Here is a 17,010-nt window from a genome sequence, read left to right as displayed (position 1 = left end):
TATGAATTTTTATAATTAAAACAAATATAATTGTTTTTTAAATTCAAAAACATTTTTACCTCCTTTCTGTTTTTAAAACCTATTTAAGCGTCAAAATATTTTAAGAATTTATATTGTTTCGGATATTATTATGGAAACTGATACGTGCACACCCTTCGGTTTATACGTGCACATTCTTTTATTGGAATTATTAAGACTGAATTGTCCGTATTAAATAATAAAAGATGTTGGAGTTTTTTTTTTTTTGACTAATTTTGGCTTATAGCCTTACAAATGAGTATCTGTTCTCAACAATTCTCGGGGTGAGCCAGGATCGAACCCAGGATCTGGGACGACAGAGGATAAGCCCTTTACCACTTGAGCTATCCAACCGTGCTCAAAGATGTTGGAGTTAAATGTGTGCACGAGGATATTATGTTCTCAGCGACAATAAAGGGCGTGCACCTGTATAATAAGCTAATTTTATCATTAATCGAAGATTTTATCATTAAAGAGAGAAAAGAAGAGAAAAAACAAATTCGAATAACGATACATCTAATTCTAACTTATAGAAAAAACAAAAAAGGAAGAAAATTCCCCAGTACAAATCACAGCACCATTTTGCAAGACAGTTCTACTCACTGCAATCTATGTACCTGAGCTCATACAGCTTCTTATAACATACAAAAAAGCTGTGTGAAATTCAGTAAAAAATTGATCACTTTTTCGATTTCGGATGCAAAGCTGATTTCGCTTTCCTCCAGTTGTTCTTGATTCTTCTCTGGCCTGCATGGCGAAGATTACTCTTTAATTTGGACTTGACTCTTTGTACTGTCTGTCTTGTGCTCTTTTTTTCTGCTGTTTCATCTTTTTTGCTGCTGCTGCTGCTGCTGCTTCTTGACGAACTCGATGAATATATGCTTTCGTCGTCTGATATCTCCATCACCTTGCCTTTCTTTGAGTTTGTCGAGTTCATGGACTTTGTGCTGTCTTTTGATTCATTTTCAGGTTCATCATATTCTCCTTCTCCACTGTCTTCCTGCAGTGAAATTGATGGACTGTGTTCGTGATCAAACTCGATTGTTAATGCAGCTTCGTCGTCCTCATGATCCATAGAGCTATTACTATGTTCCTCTTCAATTTTGTTAACGTCGTCCTCATGATCCATAGAACTGTTACTTTTTTTATTTTCAGTTTTGTTAATGTCGCTGTTATGCTCCTCTTCATCCGAAGAGAAGGACTTATGATCATCATCGCGAGTTTTACTAATGTCATCAGTGTCTTCATGGTCTGAAGAACTCTCAGCACGCGAGTCATTGTCATGATTGTCATCATTGTCTTCATCATCCGAGTATCTGCTACATTCGTCACCAATACTATCGTTGCTTTCTTTCAGTGATTCTTGATCTGGAGAGATTTCTGGAGCCGGGGGATCCTTTGCATCAAGTTCAAGGAAACTAAGAGCAGCAACAACATCAGTGATGTAGGGACGGACCGTTGGTTCCTCTTGAAGACACATAGCTGCAACCCCAACAGCTTGATTTAAACTTTTCACTGAAAACTTTTTGTTAAGGAGTGGATCTGCCATCTCAGGAAATCTTTTCGGATCCTTAAATATTGGCTGTGCCTGTTCAAGGAGCAACATATACATCAAAATAACATATATGCTAGTTCATTGCTCAAGTTCTTTCATTTGTATGTTATCGTTTGTTATCAGAATACCATATAAGATCCTGGAAAGAGCCTTCCTCTAATCCCTTCTTGAGGTTTTAGAAATAATGGTTACTTAACATGGTATCAGAGAGCTTAGGCTGGTAGGAGGACTCGGGTATTACTCCCTGCACCCCCGATATTCTCACTCTACAACTTCAAGGTATTAGAGGAAGGCCCTTTACAGGATCTTATATTAGTATTCTAACAGTTATCGTTGTTTCAGAGTAAAGGAAGGAAAACGATTTTAAGATTATCATCCCAAAAGAAACTCTTAATTTACTAACTAGTATACAGTATACGTACCCAAGTAACTAGATTCTGCTCGTTTGCTGGTCGATTAGGATCAATGGCACGACGTCCAGTGATTAGCTCGAGCAGAACAACTCCAAAACTGTATATATCTGACTTCATTGTGAGCTCCCCTGAACTTGCATACTCTGGAGCACTATAACCATATGTTCCCATCACGCGAGCAGGTATGGTAGCTGTATTACCTGCATCTGCAAGCTTGCCAAGCCCAAAATCGCATAGTCTTGCATTATAATCATCGTCTAACAAGATTTTGGAGGATTTAAAATCTCTGTATATAATAGGGGGTTTCGCCTCTTCATGCAAGTACTCTAGACCTTGAGCTGCACCTGTGGCTATCTTCATCCTTGTAATCCAATCTAATGGACTATTATCTGCTGGTCTGTCTGCAGATCCGACATTATTATGCAATAAGGCAGAGTACATCAGAAGCAGCAAAATCACGATACACTTAATCATATCGAATCATAACCTAAAACATACCTAGCAGATTAGTTTCAAGTGATCCCAGTTGCATGTGCTCGTAGACTAGAATTCTCTGTTCACCATCAGCACAATATCCAATCAGGCTTATAAGATTTGGGTGTTTCAGAGGAGACAAGGCCTTAACTTCATCGAGAAACTCCTTCGTTCCATTAATTCCATTTCGGTCCAGTTGTTTAACAGCCACAACCTGTTACAATCATTATCAATATTAAGTACTGCAGTTCTTCGATTGCTTGAAAGATTTTAAAAGAAATAACTAAAAAGTACGAATAGTCTGAGTCTAGTGTGTTTCGTAAACCTGGCCAGTTGATTTAAGTGTCCCTCTGAAAACTCTTCCGAATCCATCATCAAACAAAACACATTCTTGCCTGAAATTTTTTGTTGCAACAGCCATTTCCCTGAATGTAAAAGCTTTTGCTGCAATCTCTCCATTATCGGTATCTGCATGCATCCGCGAGAAATTTTAATGTTAAACAGGGAAAAAATCTCGTATTAATTCTTCTACGAAGATTTCATCAACATTCATCGTCTGATCATATTTTGGCAAAAACTCGTATTTTTAATCAAAAGATTTTTTTTTTTACTAATTTGGCTTATATGCCTTAGGATTGAGTATCTGTCCTAACAAATCTCGGGGGTGAGCGAGAATCGAACCCAGAACCTGGACGACAAGAGATAAGTCCTTAACCACTTGAACTATCTCAAAAGATTAAAATACGAGTTTTTGACAACATATTTTACGCGGTATATCATCTAAAAACACGTAACAACGTATTTTAATCGAGAAATCGAGTCTCGAATTGCAAGTACCGGATAACAATGGTGCTTGAGCCTGAGCTACAGGCAACTTCTCCTCATCTTCTTCATCAGGATTGGTACTTGTAAAACAGGGGAAGCAATTCATTTCTACAAAAACAAAAATGGTTTGCTCTAAATATATACTTCTCCCACCCAAGCAAAAATACAACAAAAAATTGCACTCAACTAGGAGGTGATCCAAGGAAACAAATTTCATGAAACATTACAGCATGACAGCATGCATGCATGCATGTACTCGAATCCGAGGCGATTCGGGAGGGTATAAAATTCAGGCAAGGAAAAGAGAAGGAAGAGGAGAAGGAAAAATGAAGATGATGAAAAATGGAGGAGGGGTCCTCCAGCAGCAAGAAGTTGAAGGAGGACCCTAAGAAGGGAAAGGTGGTGAAGTAGAAGAAAAGAGGATGAAAAATAATTAGTCATTAGGATAGGCAAAGGGAGTTGATGTTTTTTGGGGTGGTTGGTGATTCAGCTAGCAGGCCTTTGGAATTTTAGACACCAAGAGATTATTTGGGAACTCATTTGTGGACATTCTTTTGCTTTATTTTCCTTTTTTTACACCATATATAATACATACAGGGATTGCTGGCCCCGAGTATGACATCGGGAGACACGTCTTGCGTTAAAAGAAAACAAGTGTAACATAGGGATATTTTTGTAAATAAAGGGGGACGTTTTTATATTTACAAATTTGCCCTTAAAATATTATGGTATAAAATGTTCTAAACTCAAGTAATTTACTGGAAAACAACCTCAGATCGAGTTTTCTCATCGGTTTTTCCACATCTATCAATTTTTTAGTACTATTTATAACTTAGCAATAATTATCACCGATTTTCAATAAATTACGAGACCAGTAAAAAGCGGACGACTATTCTAATAGCTTATCCGATAAGTTGTCACACCGACAATTTTCGATAAATCACAAAATCAGCGAGAACCGGGCCACATAACGTCTTACAACTAAGTTGTCCCGTCAAACTTTTCCAAACTTAATTATTTCAAACTACAAATCTCATGTATTCAATCTTGAAGTTAAGGTGTGTGCTACCTTACAATTGTAAAACATGTGCAATCTAGTTTTAAGGTTGAATACAGATCTTTTGAGAAGATAACAGTAAACAAGAGAAATAATATTTAAATTTTAAATAGCTGTAGTAATTTATTTTTGTCTTTAAATTTTTTGAAAGATATCCCTTGCTCTACAGTTTTCATAAACGAGAGAGCTTGTTTGTATGTAACTGTAATACTTATAACACATCACAAGTATATAAATATTGTGTTCCATAACCTTTTCAAAAGGCCCAAAAAATGCCGATCTTTAATACTCAGTCCCGGCCAATTGTTATCATTTCCGGCCAATTGCCGGCCAATTGTTATCATTTCTGAGAGAGTGTTGGATACGCATTTTAAGATGAATATAAAGTATAATTTTATGATTTTTTTAAAAGATTAAAAAAATCTTTTTCTGAATAAAAATAGAATGGTTAAACTTTTATTCAGAAAAAGAAAATTTTAAAAAAATAATTACAGAACTATATTTTCTATTCATCTTAAAATACGCGTCGGAGACTCTAAGAAACGATAGCAATTGGGAGGGACGGAAGGAGTATTTCCTTAGTTACCAGAAGAAAATCAAAACTAATACCAAATCTGACTCATTGCATTACATAAAAATCTTATCAAGCTTATTGAAACTCGGATGTACTGAGTTCCAAATCGAGCTCACATGCTAGTTAGTTGTTCCAAATCGAAACCAAGTTCGAGTCAAATGAAGGAGCTTGATCACTTCAAACAAAAGCCCTACCCACAAAATTCTTCCGTCCACCTAAATATCGTCTTTATTAAAGTTAAAATATCTTATAGCTCAACAGCATGAAACCGGGATATCTATTTACAAATAGACAAAGACTGGTCAGAAACCCAATTAAACCACCCTCTCCCCCGAAAAAAAGGGCAAATTAGGTTTTCCAGAACAGAATGCGCATTCTGAATCTTCAAAACTGAAATAACTTCTTTTTTTGCGAAAAAAACTGAAATAACTTCAGCTATACAAAATCTTGAAACAACTATGGGAACTTGAGTTGTATAACCATTTAATTCTTCCACCACTAACTGCTCAATCACCAGATGTACTTGTTTCACCAGTTTCATCCTCGCTAAAACTAGAGGGAACAACCTCTGCAAGGGACCTATAAAACATATAAACGAAATGTCAGGTAAGATAGCATCATACAGTTGCCATTCATAGCTCAATATCACATATAAACAGTGAAACCATGTCTCTGCAACCAAACCATATCTACTATGGACTTCTTTAACATGAATCAATACAATGAATAAAGAACTCACGATACATGATTTAACTCGCTTGTACTGAATCAAATCAGAGATCCAATAAACAACTAATAAGATGCAGCATAATAGAATTTAAAATTTTCTATTGAAAGATTAATCAATGAATTGCTAAGATCTAGCACAACTAAAAAGACAACTATTGAACATTTAATAAACTACGATCAATTCGAAAAGGAACAAACAAATATGGAAGATCATTACTTGTTATCATGTTCTCACAAATAGACTGTTCTCATTTGAATGCTCTCACCTATAATGTGTGTGTGTGTGCGCGCGCGCTTTCGATTTTTTCCTGTAAAGTAATGCATAAGTGCACATACATGACAATGCTTAAATACAATAAGCCTCAAAATTTCAAGTTATAGAATCCACAAAATTCTAGACTTCTCACAGAAAACGAACAGCCTAATTGAGATATCTGGAGACAATAGATTCAGATGTATTAAACCGTTGTCTAGACAAACTTAACACCCTAATCCTAATATATAGCAAGGATTTAGTCAAACATCTATCTATGCATAATTATCAATCGATGTACAGCACCTCATTATAAACGAATGAGTGCATAAGAAGTTTAAGTCCAGAATTTTTCGGAAGGCATTGGTCAAAGATTTACAAGATGCATTAGCGAGGCTAAGTTCATTAGTAATATTATATTATACCAACCTTCTAGGTGGATTCTGCGGAGGCGCTACATCCATTAAAGGTTTTGCAGCATATCCTTTCTTGGGTAAATCTTCTCTTGATCGCTTAACAGGCTTCATATGTTACATAAAAGGTCAAAAAATCAGGACATTGTAGCAGAAAATACTAGACACTTCACAAAAAAATACAAACTTACCCTGGTTTCATTTGCTGGAAAAGCAGATACTTCAACCGGATCATAATAATCATCAAACTGTCTCCTTTTCCCATATGCATCACCTTCCTGTATACAAACAAAAGATTATAGTTTTAAGCATATGGTTTTTTGAAATATATAAACGATCTGAGCAAAGTTGAAGGAAACCTTTGTTGCCCTTTTAGATGCCTTTCTTTCCTCCAAAGAAAAAAAGTTGTCGTGCTTAAAAGGAAAATTTGAAGGATGAGATTCCAAGCTTTTCGTGACGGTAAACTTCTCACCAACATCCCCAGAATCACTGGGTTCACGTTGTCTTCGATCAGGTCTTTTACCATAGGTAGGTACACGGTCAATAGAAGCAGATTCCTTGATTCTTCTACTAGAACCAAATTCATTTATCATTCCATGACGTTTAATCCTCATTTCTTTGTTGTCTCTAATTTCAAGTAGTGCTTCTCTTGCAGACTCTTCCTTCAATTCCATTGATGAGTACATCTTACCAGCATTATTCCTCTCATAAGATAAAGCAGGCTTGTTCTCAAATTGTAGGTTCAAGTAGTTTTCACGACTATTAGACTTGTGCATCACTTGAATACTTGTCTTATCCAAGTCAGGATTGCGAGAGGCCACTCTGGAAATGCATTCTTCATATCCCTAAAATATTAAAAGATGGAGAATCTACTCGTCACAAGTGTTATTAGCAAGTCATCAGGAACTAAATTTAGGCTACTGTAGCAAACTCAATCATATACCCCCTCCGCCCTCACTTATTTTTTCCACATTTTCTATTTTGCTTGTCCCAAAACTATTGTCCATATTCAGTTAACATAGGAAATTAAGTGTTATTTATGTTAAAAAAATTTAAAAAAAAGCAATACAATTTCTTGGTAACTATTGGTTTAGTTAATTTAACTGAATAAAAGGTGGATTTCTGATCATCGAAAATATAAGTGAGACGGAGGGAGTACTATGTTGAAACTTCTCCCGTACATTACATTATGTGGTTCTTATCAAATTTGAGCAAAGCAATTTCGTTTGTAACCACATGAATCAAACCAACTTTAATAAATAATATGATTTTTGGTTAGGCTGTCAGGATTGCCAGCAGCAGCTACTTATAAAGATAGTTATAGTCATTTCCATTTAAAAAATATGGAAGATGCTTAAATAATGAAATATACATACCCTGCCCGGATGGCGTTGCTTGCATGCCATAGAATTATATGAGGGAAATGGAATTGATTCAGAAACAAGATCAGGTTCTGGAAAGAGAAAGAAAATCGTTAATATAACGAAATGCTATACAAAATGTATGGACTGAGAATAACTTAACTAGGAGCCACGCAAATGAACAATACCTTGCAAAAGAGAATATTGGCATCATTTAAAGAGAAAAATTTATGCAGGACAAAATTTGTAAAGAATAAAATAAGAATTGAAAACGGATGTGATACATAACTAAATGAGGTGATTCGAGTAACCTTATTAACTCAAATTTAAAAGAGTTGTAATAAAGAGACAAACATGAATATTTATTTATTTATATATTATGTATGTTGACAAATCTTTGAATTTAAATGTAAACTAGACTAATACAAATGAACTAGAAGCTATTCCTAACAAATGTTAGCATTTAAATAGTAATTCTAAGGGATCAGTATTACTTTAATTGGATTAATAATAGAAAATGTAAACTCAGTTCATACTTCTTGTTATAATTTGAAAATAATGATGCACATGTAAAAGTATTCGGGAAATTTTTTGTGGGAAAAAAAAGACCAAAAAGTAAAGGTCCATACTACTATAATTGAAAGAAAACTATAACGCAACACATTATATATACTGGGAAATTAGCAAAAAGTATAACATGGACATCTGGGCTCCACACATGTACGAGGATTCAAATTCAAATCACTATCGAACAGTTCATGCCCTAATAGGGTGCTATTACTGCTGGACAAGGTATTAAAAGAAGGAAAATAATATAAAGGTAGATATTAGATAGATACAGTAAATTAGCTGCACAAAACCCGCAAGCCTAAAAATTCAAGCGAGAGGAACTACTACAGCACTACCACTGGTCTCAACTGAAGAGAAGTGTTTGTTAGGATCACAACCCAAGAGAGAAGAATCTCAATTTCTAATTATCAACCAAAATCTTAATAATTAAATGTTACATCTCATTATATAGGAATAAATCCCAAAAACTTAACCACCAAGTAAAAGAAACAATTAAATTTCTTATTCTCTACCAAAATCTAGAATATTCATGTCAAGATATGCATATAATATAACTTTATAAGAAATTACAATTAAATCTGGACGTATCTAATTACATAAAATATATGTATACACACACACACATATATATATATAAAGTAATATTTAAAATTCTCATTCCACACCGATTACCCTCTTTAAAACTTTTCCAATCTAAAAACTAATGGGGTGCTACAAACAACACATAATGTAAATTTATCTAATTCTCAATTGTACCATCATATTATTGCTTTTCCTAACAAGATGTTTCCGCTTACACGTGGTACCTTATACTTATGACTTTATCACTAGTGTAGCCTTGCAATTATGACATTGTACCTCATGTATTCCTTTACGATAAACAAATGTTAATTAAAAGTTGGAATAATGACTATTATTGGAATGTTCCGATGATTAAGAATAACAAGTGATATTTCAACTTCTTATTTAGTACAGCAAAAAAAAAATCAGACTGGATCCTGCCTAACGATCCAATACCAGACCGGACCCCGCCACATATATCCGGTCCACAAAATCTATAAAAAAATACGGTCTTCAGTCCGGTTCAAACTTGAAAAAAAAACAGATCGGACTGATTACTATATATAGATTTATATTTGCATTATTTTACATAGAATATATAGTTCAAAGTTAATATATTTACGTTTACGATACTTAAATGTTCCAAAATGATAGATAAAAAATTGTCAGAATAAATTAATAAATTTTGTAATCGATATAGTAAAAATAGACACTCTTCAACTCACAGATTACTAGTACTTACAAAGAAGAGAGGCACGTATTCTTAAATATAAACTAATTTACAATATACCTCGAAATTTTAAATCTCTATGTGTTTAAATTTCAAATAAAAGTAAAACTAAAGAAAAATATTAAATACACATACATAGGTACATATATATAAGTATATCTATATATATCAAATAACCAGTCCTTACCAGTTCAGTTTTGGACCTCTATGCAGCCCTAGTCTTATTAATATTCATCTAACAGAAAGGGTACTGGAATGATAAATCCACAAGTACAGGGGTACCAGATGTAAGCCAAAAACATTGTGTGGCACCGGTGAGTAAGCCAATAACATGATGATAATCACGAATACCCCTAAAAATTTTAATACAAGACAGCAAGTGTTCCTGATTACCTTCAGCTTCATCCCTGATTATAGACTCAAATGCAACTGGTGGAAGCGGATCAAAATCTATACCAAGTGGTGGACCATACTCCTTGTAATGTCTTCCGAGTTGCCTCTTCACAGAAGTAATGGCAACATGCTCAGCCTGAACCTTGACTTTTAAATATCCCGAAGGCTTAGTCCTGACTTTTAAACCCTCCATGTCTACTGCTTTACTGCTTCCTTTTCGATTAATATCAATTGATGTTACAATGCCATGAGGTTCTGGGCTTCGAGGGAAATACTTGTTCTGAAGATGGGAGCTACTTCCCGAAGATGTATTACCTGTTCCACTGTCATTTTGTATATGATGATGACTTGCCGGCTCACATGTGATGTGCCGTGTGCTTGGGACTTTTTCAACAGTAAACCTTCTACTTTCAACTTCCCTTGGTTCATTGTGCCTGTGTTCGCCTTGTTTTGTGCTCCCGCAAGAATCCTGCCTGAGCCCACTACCGCGGTCCTGTATGACGCCACTGGAACGGTCTTGCTTGCCATGTGCATTAGGGTCATCTTTCAGCTTCTTGTCCTTCAATCTTCTGTGGCAAAACCAACCAGAAACTTGTTTCTCGGTCAACCCTAATGACTCTGCAAGCTGTATTTTTAATGACTCTGACGGATATTTGTGTTCTGAAAACAGTGAAAGTAACATTTCATTATTATTATATGAAATGATGTTACTATGTTGTGTATGGCATTTAAATTTGCGGCATAAAAGATATCTTACCATCATATAATCTTTCTAAACCCACAATCTGGGAAGGTGTCTTCACCTTACGTTTTGGCTTCTTCTCCAAAAATCCGTCATTGTCATCTGAGAATGTTTCTACTGCATAAGGTTAAAAAGACATAGGAAAACCATTTTAGTGAGATGTTGCTGTTGCTGCATATTATATAGTGACAGCTTTAATATTGAGAAACAGGTATTTAGCTAATTAATAGCTTATGAATCAAGGTATCGACCAAGGTTAACACACACCTATAGAGACCATATTATTAAAGCATTTCTTTGATTCTATATACATTCTTAGTGAGCATAAGTATTTAGGTCGAAAATATATAAACGTCAATATATATGGACAAGTCAATTCCTGTAAAAAGAAACATAATACAAAGATCTTGGACATCTTGCATTTGGTTAAATGGGGTTTGGGGCAACAGTCAGTCTCAGCTCTTTCTTTGAGTCCGCAGCAGAAATGACTTCCATTTCCATTTATTAAACAGACTTGGATAGTAATCTATGCAAGTACTTAATAAATGCATCTAAAACTCCTGTTACCCTAGACTGTGCATTTATGTGCATTTAACGTTTTACAAGTTAATCGAAGGACATATTAGACAATTTCTTCGATACTTCCTTTTAAATCAACGGGATGGGGTATAAAGGAGAGATTAAACTGAGAAAAAAAAGATCTTCTACATTGAACATGTACATACTTACTATTATCTGAGTATTTGATTATGACTTGAACAGAAATGGGCTCAAGCTGTAGTTAAAATTTCCCTTGCTAATATTTTCTAATTTTTATTCACATGTAAAAAACAAGTTGTGGTTATTTTTATGATTGTTTCTCTGCTTGCTTCTTTCTTTCTCTACATATTTATTATAAAATTTACATCATACCGTAATGAGGCCCTCTTCATTGGTCAAAGGGACATTACACTTAATACGTTACTCTATAATCACAAACAAATCTTCTGTAATTATTGGCATACTTATTTCTTGCAAAATAAATTAATATTTGATGCAACAAGCAAACCTGCAATTTCTCTTTAGCTTGGTAAGTTCTAAAACATTAGGACCATAAGACATAAAAACGGTAATATACCTACCCATCGTCTACAGATTCCTACAAACCCCAAACAAACCGTTACATACTAGACTGACACAAGTGCCGACAAAATTGAATTAAACATACAAACCCCAGGTAGCCAAACATACTCAATAACAGATGCAGAAAACAAGCTACATATACCCTTCCTGACGTGTTGAACACGTAAACTCCCTCCCCGCTTACAATTTAAAAATAATTAGGTCAACAAACCGTAACATACTAGCAAGACACAAGCACCAACAAAAATATATCAAACATAAAAAAACCCAGGTAGCCAAAAATCAAGCAAAACACAATGACCGAAGCAGCAAACAAGCTCCAAATCCCCTTCCTTACGTGTTGAACACGTAAACTCCCTCCCACCTTACACTCTACAATTAATTAGGTCAAGTGGTCAACACCTTTACTAAACCATAACCTATACTATTACCCAAATCATCTACTATAAAACAAAAAGCACCCATCCTCACGTTCCGTATCAAAAAAACAAACTCCAGTTCTCCTCATCATCATCGAAAATGTGCAAACACTAATTCAACACAAATCAATCAAACAAAAACCCGAAAAATACTTACAAACACAAACAATTGCTTCAAACACCTGAATCAATCGAACACACAGCTACCAAACCAATCAATTCAATACATACACATCATTTTATGGCACTTAATCAAAACAATTCATAATTAAAAAAAACATAATCATTTCAAAAAATTTAACAAATCAAGCAATTACAGAGATACATGTTTATACCTTCCATTGTTTGAGCAATCTCTAGGGCTCGAATTGAAATTCTGTTGAATTGCGGAGAGATCGAGAGGGAGAGCGAGAGAGAGAGAGAGAGAGAGAGAGAGAGAGAAATTGAGAGAGAGGGAGAGAGAGAGAGAGAGAGAGAGAGAGATTTAACAGTTTGCTTTGCTTTGTCGTTTGTTTCTGGGAGATTAAACTCACTTTTGTAAATGGCGTTGGTTTGAAGGCAGAGAGGTAACAATTATTGTAATTTTACTGATTGTTTTTGTAATACTTCGCTTGCTTTTGCAGATTGATATGTGTATGTATCTTTTGTTTATGCATGTTTTTTTGTTTTTGGCAAGTAGATGAAATTTTGGTAACAAGTAACGTTTTTGGTAATTTGATTCAATTTTAGGTAACAAGAAATATCCGTTTGTTCGAATAAAAATCGAATTTATAATATGGGTAACGGGATATCACCTTCATCATATAGGCATTTGTCTAAGTTATAATTTCATAAAATGAGAGTCGTGAAAATCGATCGATGATTTTCGTAACAGATCAGTGTTTTGAAGAAATCGAAATTTTGGTAACAAGTAACCTTTTTTGGTAAATTTTTTAATTTGCACCATTTCGCTAATTTGTCGAGTTTGAACTTTCAAATTTTAAAAAAATATATAGATCAGTGTTTTGAAAAAACGATTATGATGTCGATTAATCAGTCAATATATCGGAGAAACTGATGACTGCGATCTTTTTGAGTTGAATCTTTGCATAACCCGGTTTAGTAAAACTCGGGTCAATCCGGTTAAATGGAATCTCTATGCTAAAAAAAGAGTCATACTTTTCGTCGTTAAAATCGTCGTTGCAACCGTTACTTTCACATCCATTTATTCGTATGGTTCGCCGGAATCATGCACAAGAGGTGACCAGAAAACAAATTAGCGGAAAAATGATTCAAAAGCTCCTTTCCACTCAAAATCCGAGAAAGAAAAAAAATCGAGAAGGTCTCGCGTCCACTCACTCCTTGGCCACTCCAACTTATCAAAAAAAATTAAAATGTTTTAATGAAATTTAGTTTTGCTACTTTGTGTATGTTTTTTGTTGTATTATGTAATCTGAATGTCGTGTCTGAAGGGTTTCGAGCACATAAACACAACGAAATCAGTAATTAAAAACGTAAAAAATCATAATTTTCGAAACCCGCCGCAGGATCTATGCGAAAAAACATATATTTAATTCGTATATCAGATTGTTTACCTTAAGAAGCTTTACAAATTGGTTGACTAATGGAGATCCAAAACTTGTTCAATCACACGCATCCCGCTCTCGCGATCTACGCTCTATCAGTATCCACACGAATGCTTGAACTCAATGATTGGATGTGTACTAACACAAACTCGTTTCTTCTTGCTCTCTCCATCTTCTCTTTTGATGGCTAAGGTTTTAGTAAAAGTCTTGCACTCTAAAAAAATCAGTCACACAAGAGATATTATATAGAGAGTAGAAAAACGAATTATAACTCTAACTAATTAGGAGTTTTTATAAATTCGAAATTCCTATTTGTATCATAATTAAGTCTCACTTAATTATTTAACAAATAAATTTCATAATTAATATTAGTAAATTTGAATATCATAATTTATCTAATTAATTAAGTCAAACTTAATTAATATTATAAATAATTCAAATTACTTTAATTTAATATAAATCCAATTTAAATTAAATAATCCTTCAAGCATTCTTTGTGTGTGACCCTATAGGTTATTATTACATTGGCAACGAATTTTAAATCTAATTTAAAATCGTAAACAATGAGTGTCATCTAGTAATACATCATTGTTACCCAAGTAATAATAATTGAATCGGTGATCGATTAAACCTTTCGTGAATAATGTACAATGTAATATAATCCCTTTAACCACATATTATAGATTAAACTAGAGGCATTGATAGGGATAAATAAATCCTGATAATGGGCTGCTAGACCCAATAAGAAGATGTTTTGATATTCAGACCAGAAAGGTTAAGCCTGATGGACCAGATCAGGTCTGGTCGAATAAAAATGGCCCAAAAGCCCTGATTATTAATTAATTTCGTAATTAATTAATAAGGGAAAAATCAGCTGTTGAGAAGAGTCCTGATAAGGATATAAATCCTTATAGATAAGCCTCAAGGGGACCTAAAAGGATAAGGAATCAGTTTCCTACTATCTAGGACTCCAAAGTCCATTCTAATTATGAGACTTGCCCACCAAGTCTCCTATACCAAGTCCAATTCAAGGACCACCAACATCTATATAAGGGGTCTCACCCCACAGATCAGAACTACGTTTTTTGGCTTGATTCTCTAATTCACAGAGATACGTAGGCATCTCGTAAAGGCAGAATTAAGCTATGAAACACGAGAGCAGCCATTAAAGGCCTTGAGCTCCCGAATCTTAGTAATAAACGCAGCGAGTAATAACCTTAGTTTTTTATCCACAATATTTGGCGCCGTCTGTGGGAAAAATAACAACCATGGCGAGAACACGGAGAACAATTGGAGCTCTAGAGGAAGGAACACCATCAGAGACAACCCAGGTGATTTCATCAACCGTGGAGGTTCCTCCCCATTCAACTTATGCATCTACTCAGGGGGAAGCCCAGACAGGGGCAACTCAACCTCAGCCACAAGGGACAACTCCCCCGACTATTCAAGGTACGAATCCTCAAGTTCAACAAGTACATATACCTGTGAATTCTCGACCCGTCGGGTATGAATATTCAACTGTTGTTACTACTAACCCCCCTTATGGGATGCCCCTTTACCCTGAGGTTGGAGGAAGCGGATATGCTGGGCGAAGTGAAGCACGAGGGCGGTCGCCCCCCTATATACGAGGTTTGGATCCTATCCCTGAGGATCGGGAATTTTCTGGTCCATACACTGAGAGAGACTCCGAATCTTCGGATGATGAAGTGGCCCCGAGAAGGAGGCGTCCTGGAAAAGAGCCAATGGTCGATGGAAGGCAACGCCCCCAAAGCACCCCAGGGGTGAATCCCCAAGAAGTGCAGGAAAAGATCAGGGCTCATGAGGCTGAAATCCAAAGGCTGAGGCGTGATTTGGAGGCTCACCAAGCCACCATACCCCACATACCTCCTAGGGGGAGAAATCCTCCTCCTATCATAGACCTGGATGGTCCGGTAAGAAGAAGGGCTGCTGTCCCAAGAACTGATCCAAGCAATCTCCTCCCCCTTGGAGATCCTGACGATCCAACTCCACCCTTCACAGAAGAGATAATGAATGCCCATATCTCAAGGAAATTCAAGATGCCCACTATCAAAGCCTATGATGGCACGGGAGACCCCGCTAATCATGTTAGGACATTCTCTAATGCACTGCTGCTGCAACCCGTGAATGATGCTATAAAATGTCGGGCCTTCCCTCAAACCCTGTCGGGTATGGCTCAAAGATGGTACAGTCGCCTACCCCCAAATTCTATTGGATCATTCAGAGAATTAAGTCAGGCTTTTATTAAGCAATTCATCAGTGGAAGAGTCCATGAGAAAAGTTCAGCATCTCTTATGAGTCTTGTGCAGGGAGCTAAGGAATCCTTAAGAGATTACCTGAATCGTTTTACAAAAGAGGCTTTAAAAGTCCCAGACCTTGATGATAAGGTAGCCATGATAGCACTGCAACAAGGAACTAGGGATGAGTTTTTCAAAATGTCTTTGGCCAAACGACCCCCTGAGAGCATGTTGCAGCTCCAAGAGAGGGCAGGGAAGTATATCAAGGTTGAAGAAAGTATGAGGAAGACCGTAGTAAGTAATGAGCCCACTGGAGGCAAGAAACGAAAAACTGATTTGGAGTATATCGCTAAGGACAAATATCCTAGAACCGAACAAAATCCTGATTCAACCCCCAAGAAGGGAGGACCTGGGCAAAAGTTCACTGAATACGCTAAGATGAATGCTCCCAGAAGTCAGATTTTGATGGAGATTGAGAAAGACAGAGATATTCGCTGGCCTAAGCCCTTGAAGGCTGATCCCGCCAAGCTAGATAAGGGCAAGTATTACAGGTTTCATAAAGATGTTGGCCATGACACCGATGAGTGTAGGCAATTGAAAGATGAAATTGAGTTTTTGATTCGAAAAGGAAGATTGAACAAGTATACTGGAGATGGAGGGGACAGAAATAATAATGGAAGGAAGAACTTTGAAGATCGTAGGAGGGACCAAGACGATCAGGGGCGGAATCCCCAACCTAGAGGACCAGTTATAAACACCATTTATGGAGGGCCGAGACCTCGAGGGCCTGTGATAAACACGATCTTTGGAGGTCCAACTGCTGCTGGATTGTCCAAAAATTCCAGAAAGGCATATACTAGAGAGGTTATGCATATTGTTGGAGAAGCCCCAAAGAGGGCCAGGACAGAAGTAACATTGGCTTTTGATGATTCCGACCTAGAGGGTGTGAAGTTTCCCCATGACGACCCGCTGGTCATAACG

The 17,010-nt window shown here is 36.1% G+C and overlaps 2 protein-coding genes across 2 annotated transcripts; both read right to left on the bottom strand.

The window, feature by feature from the left end:
- Positions 1-439: 439 nt before the first annotated feature.
- On the bottom strand, positions 440-3,704 carry LOC141659613 (putative serine/threonine-protein kinase PBL25). Its single transcript, XM_074466576.1, has 5 exons — positions 3,298-3,704; positions 2,786-2,928; positions 2,485-2,674; positions 1,996-2,387; positions 440-1,606 (listed from the first exon to the last, which is right to left on the bottom strand). The coding sequence occupies exons 1-5, from the start codon at positions 3,500-3,502 to the stop codon at positions 698-700; spliced, it is 1,839 nt and encodes a 612-aa protein (XP_074322677.1). The 5' UTR covers positions 3,503-3,704; the 3' UTR covers positions 440-697.
- Positions 3,705-4,945: 1,241 nt separating this feature from the next.
- Positions 4,946-12,855, bottom strand: LOC141659610 (uncharacterized). The gene is made up of 8 exons (XM_074466573.1): positions 12,545-12,855; positions 10,684-10,785; positions 9,927-10,586; positions 7,688-7,764; positions 6,671-7,156; positions 6,503-6,589; positions 6,328-6,419; positions 4,946-5,495 (listed from the first exon to the last, which is right to left on the bottom strand). Exons 1-8 carry the CDS (start codon positions 12,549-12,551, stop codon positions 5,423-5,425), a joined length of 1,584 nt encoding a protein of 527 aa, XP_074322674.1. The 5' UTR covers positions 12,552-12,855; the 3' UTR covers positions 4,946-5,422.
- Between the last annotated feature and the right edge of the window lie 4,155 nt (positions 12,856-17,010).

Source organism: Apium graveolens, chromosome 5 (genome assembly GCF_009905375.1).
Source record: "Apium graveolens cultivar Ventura chromosome 5, ASM990537v1, whole genome shotgun sequence".
Classification (NCBI taxonomy): domain Eukaryota; kingdom Viridiplantae; phylum Streptophyta; class Magnoliopsida; order Apiales; family Apiaceae; genus Apium; species Apium graveolens.
The sequence above is the reverse complement of the archived record's forward strand: the minus strand, read 5'-3'. Positions and strand labels throughout refer to the sequence as shown.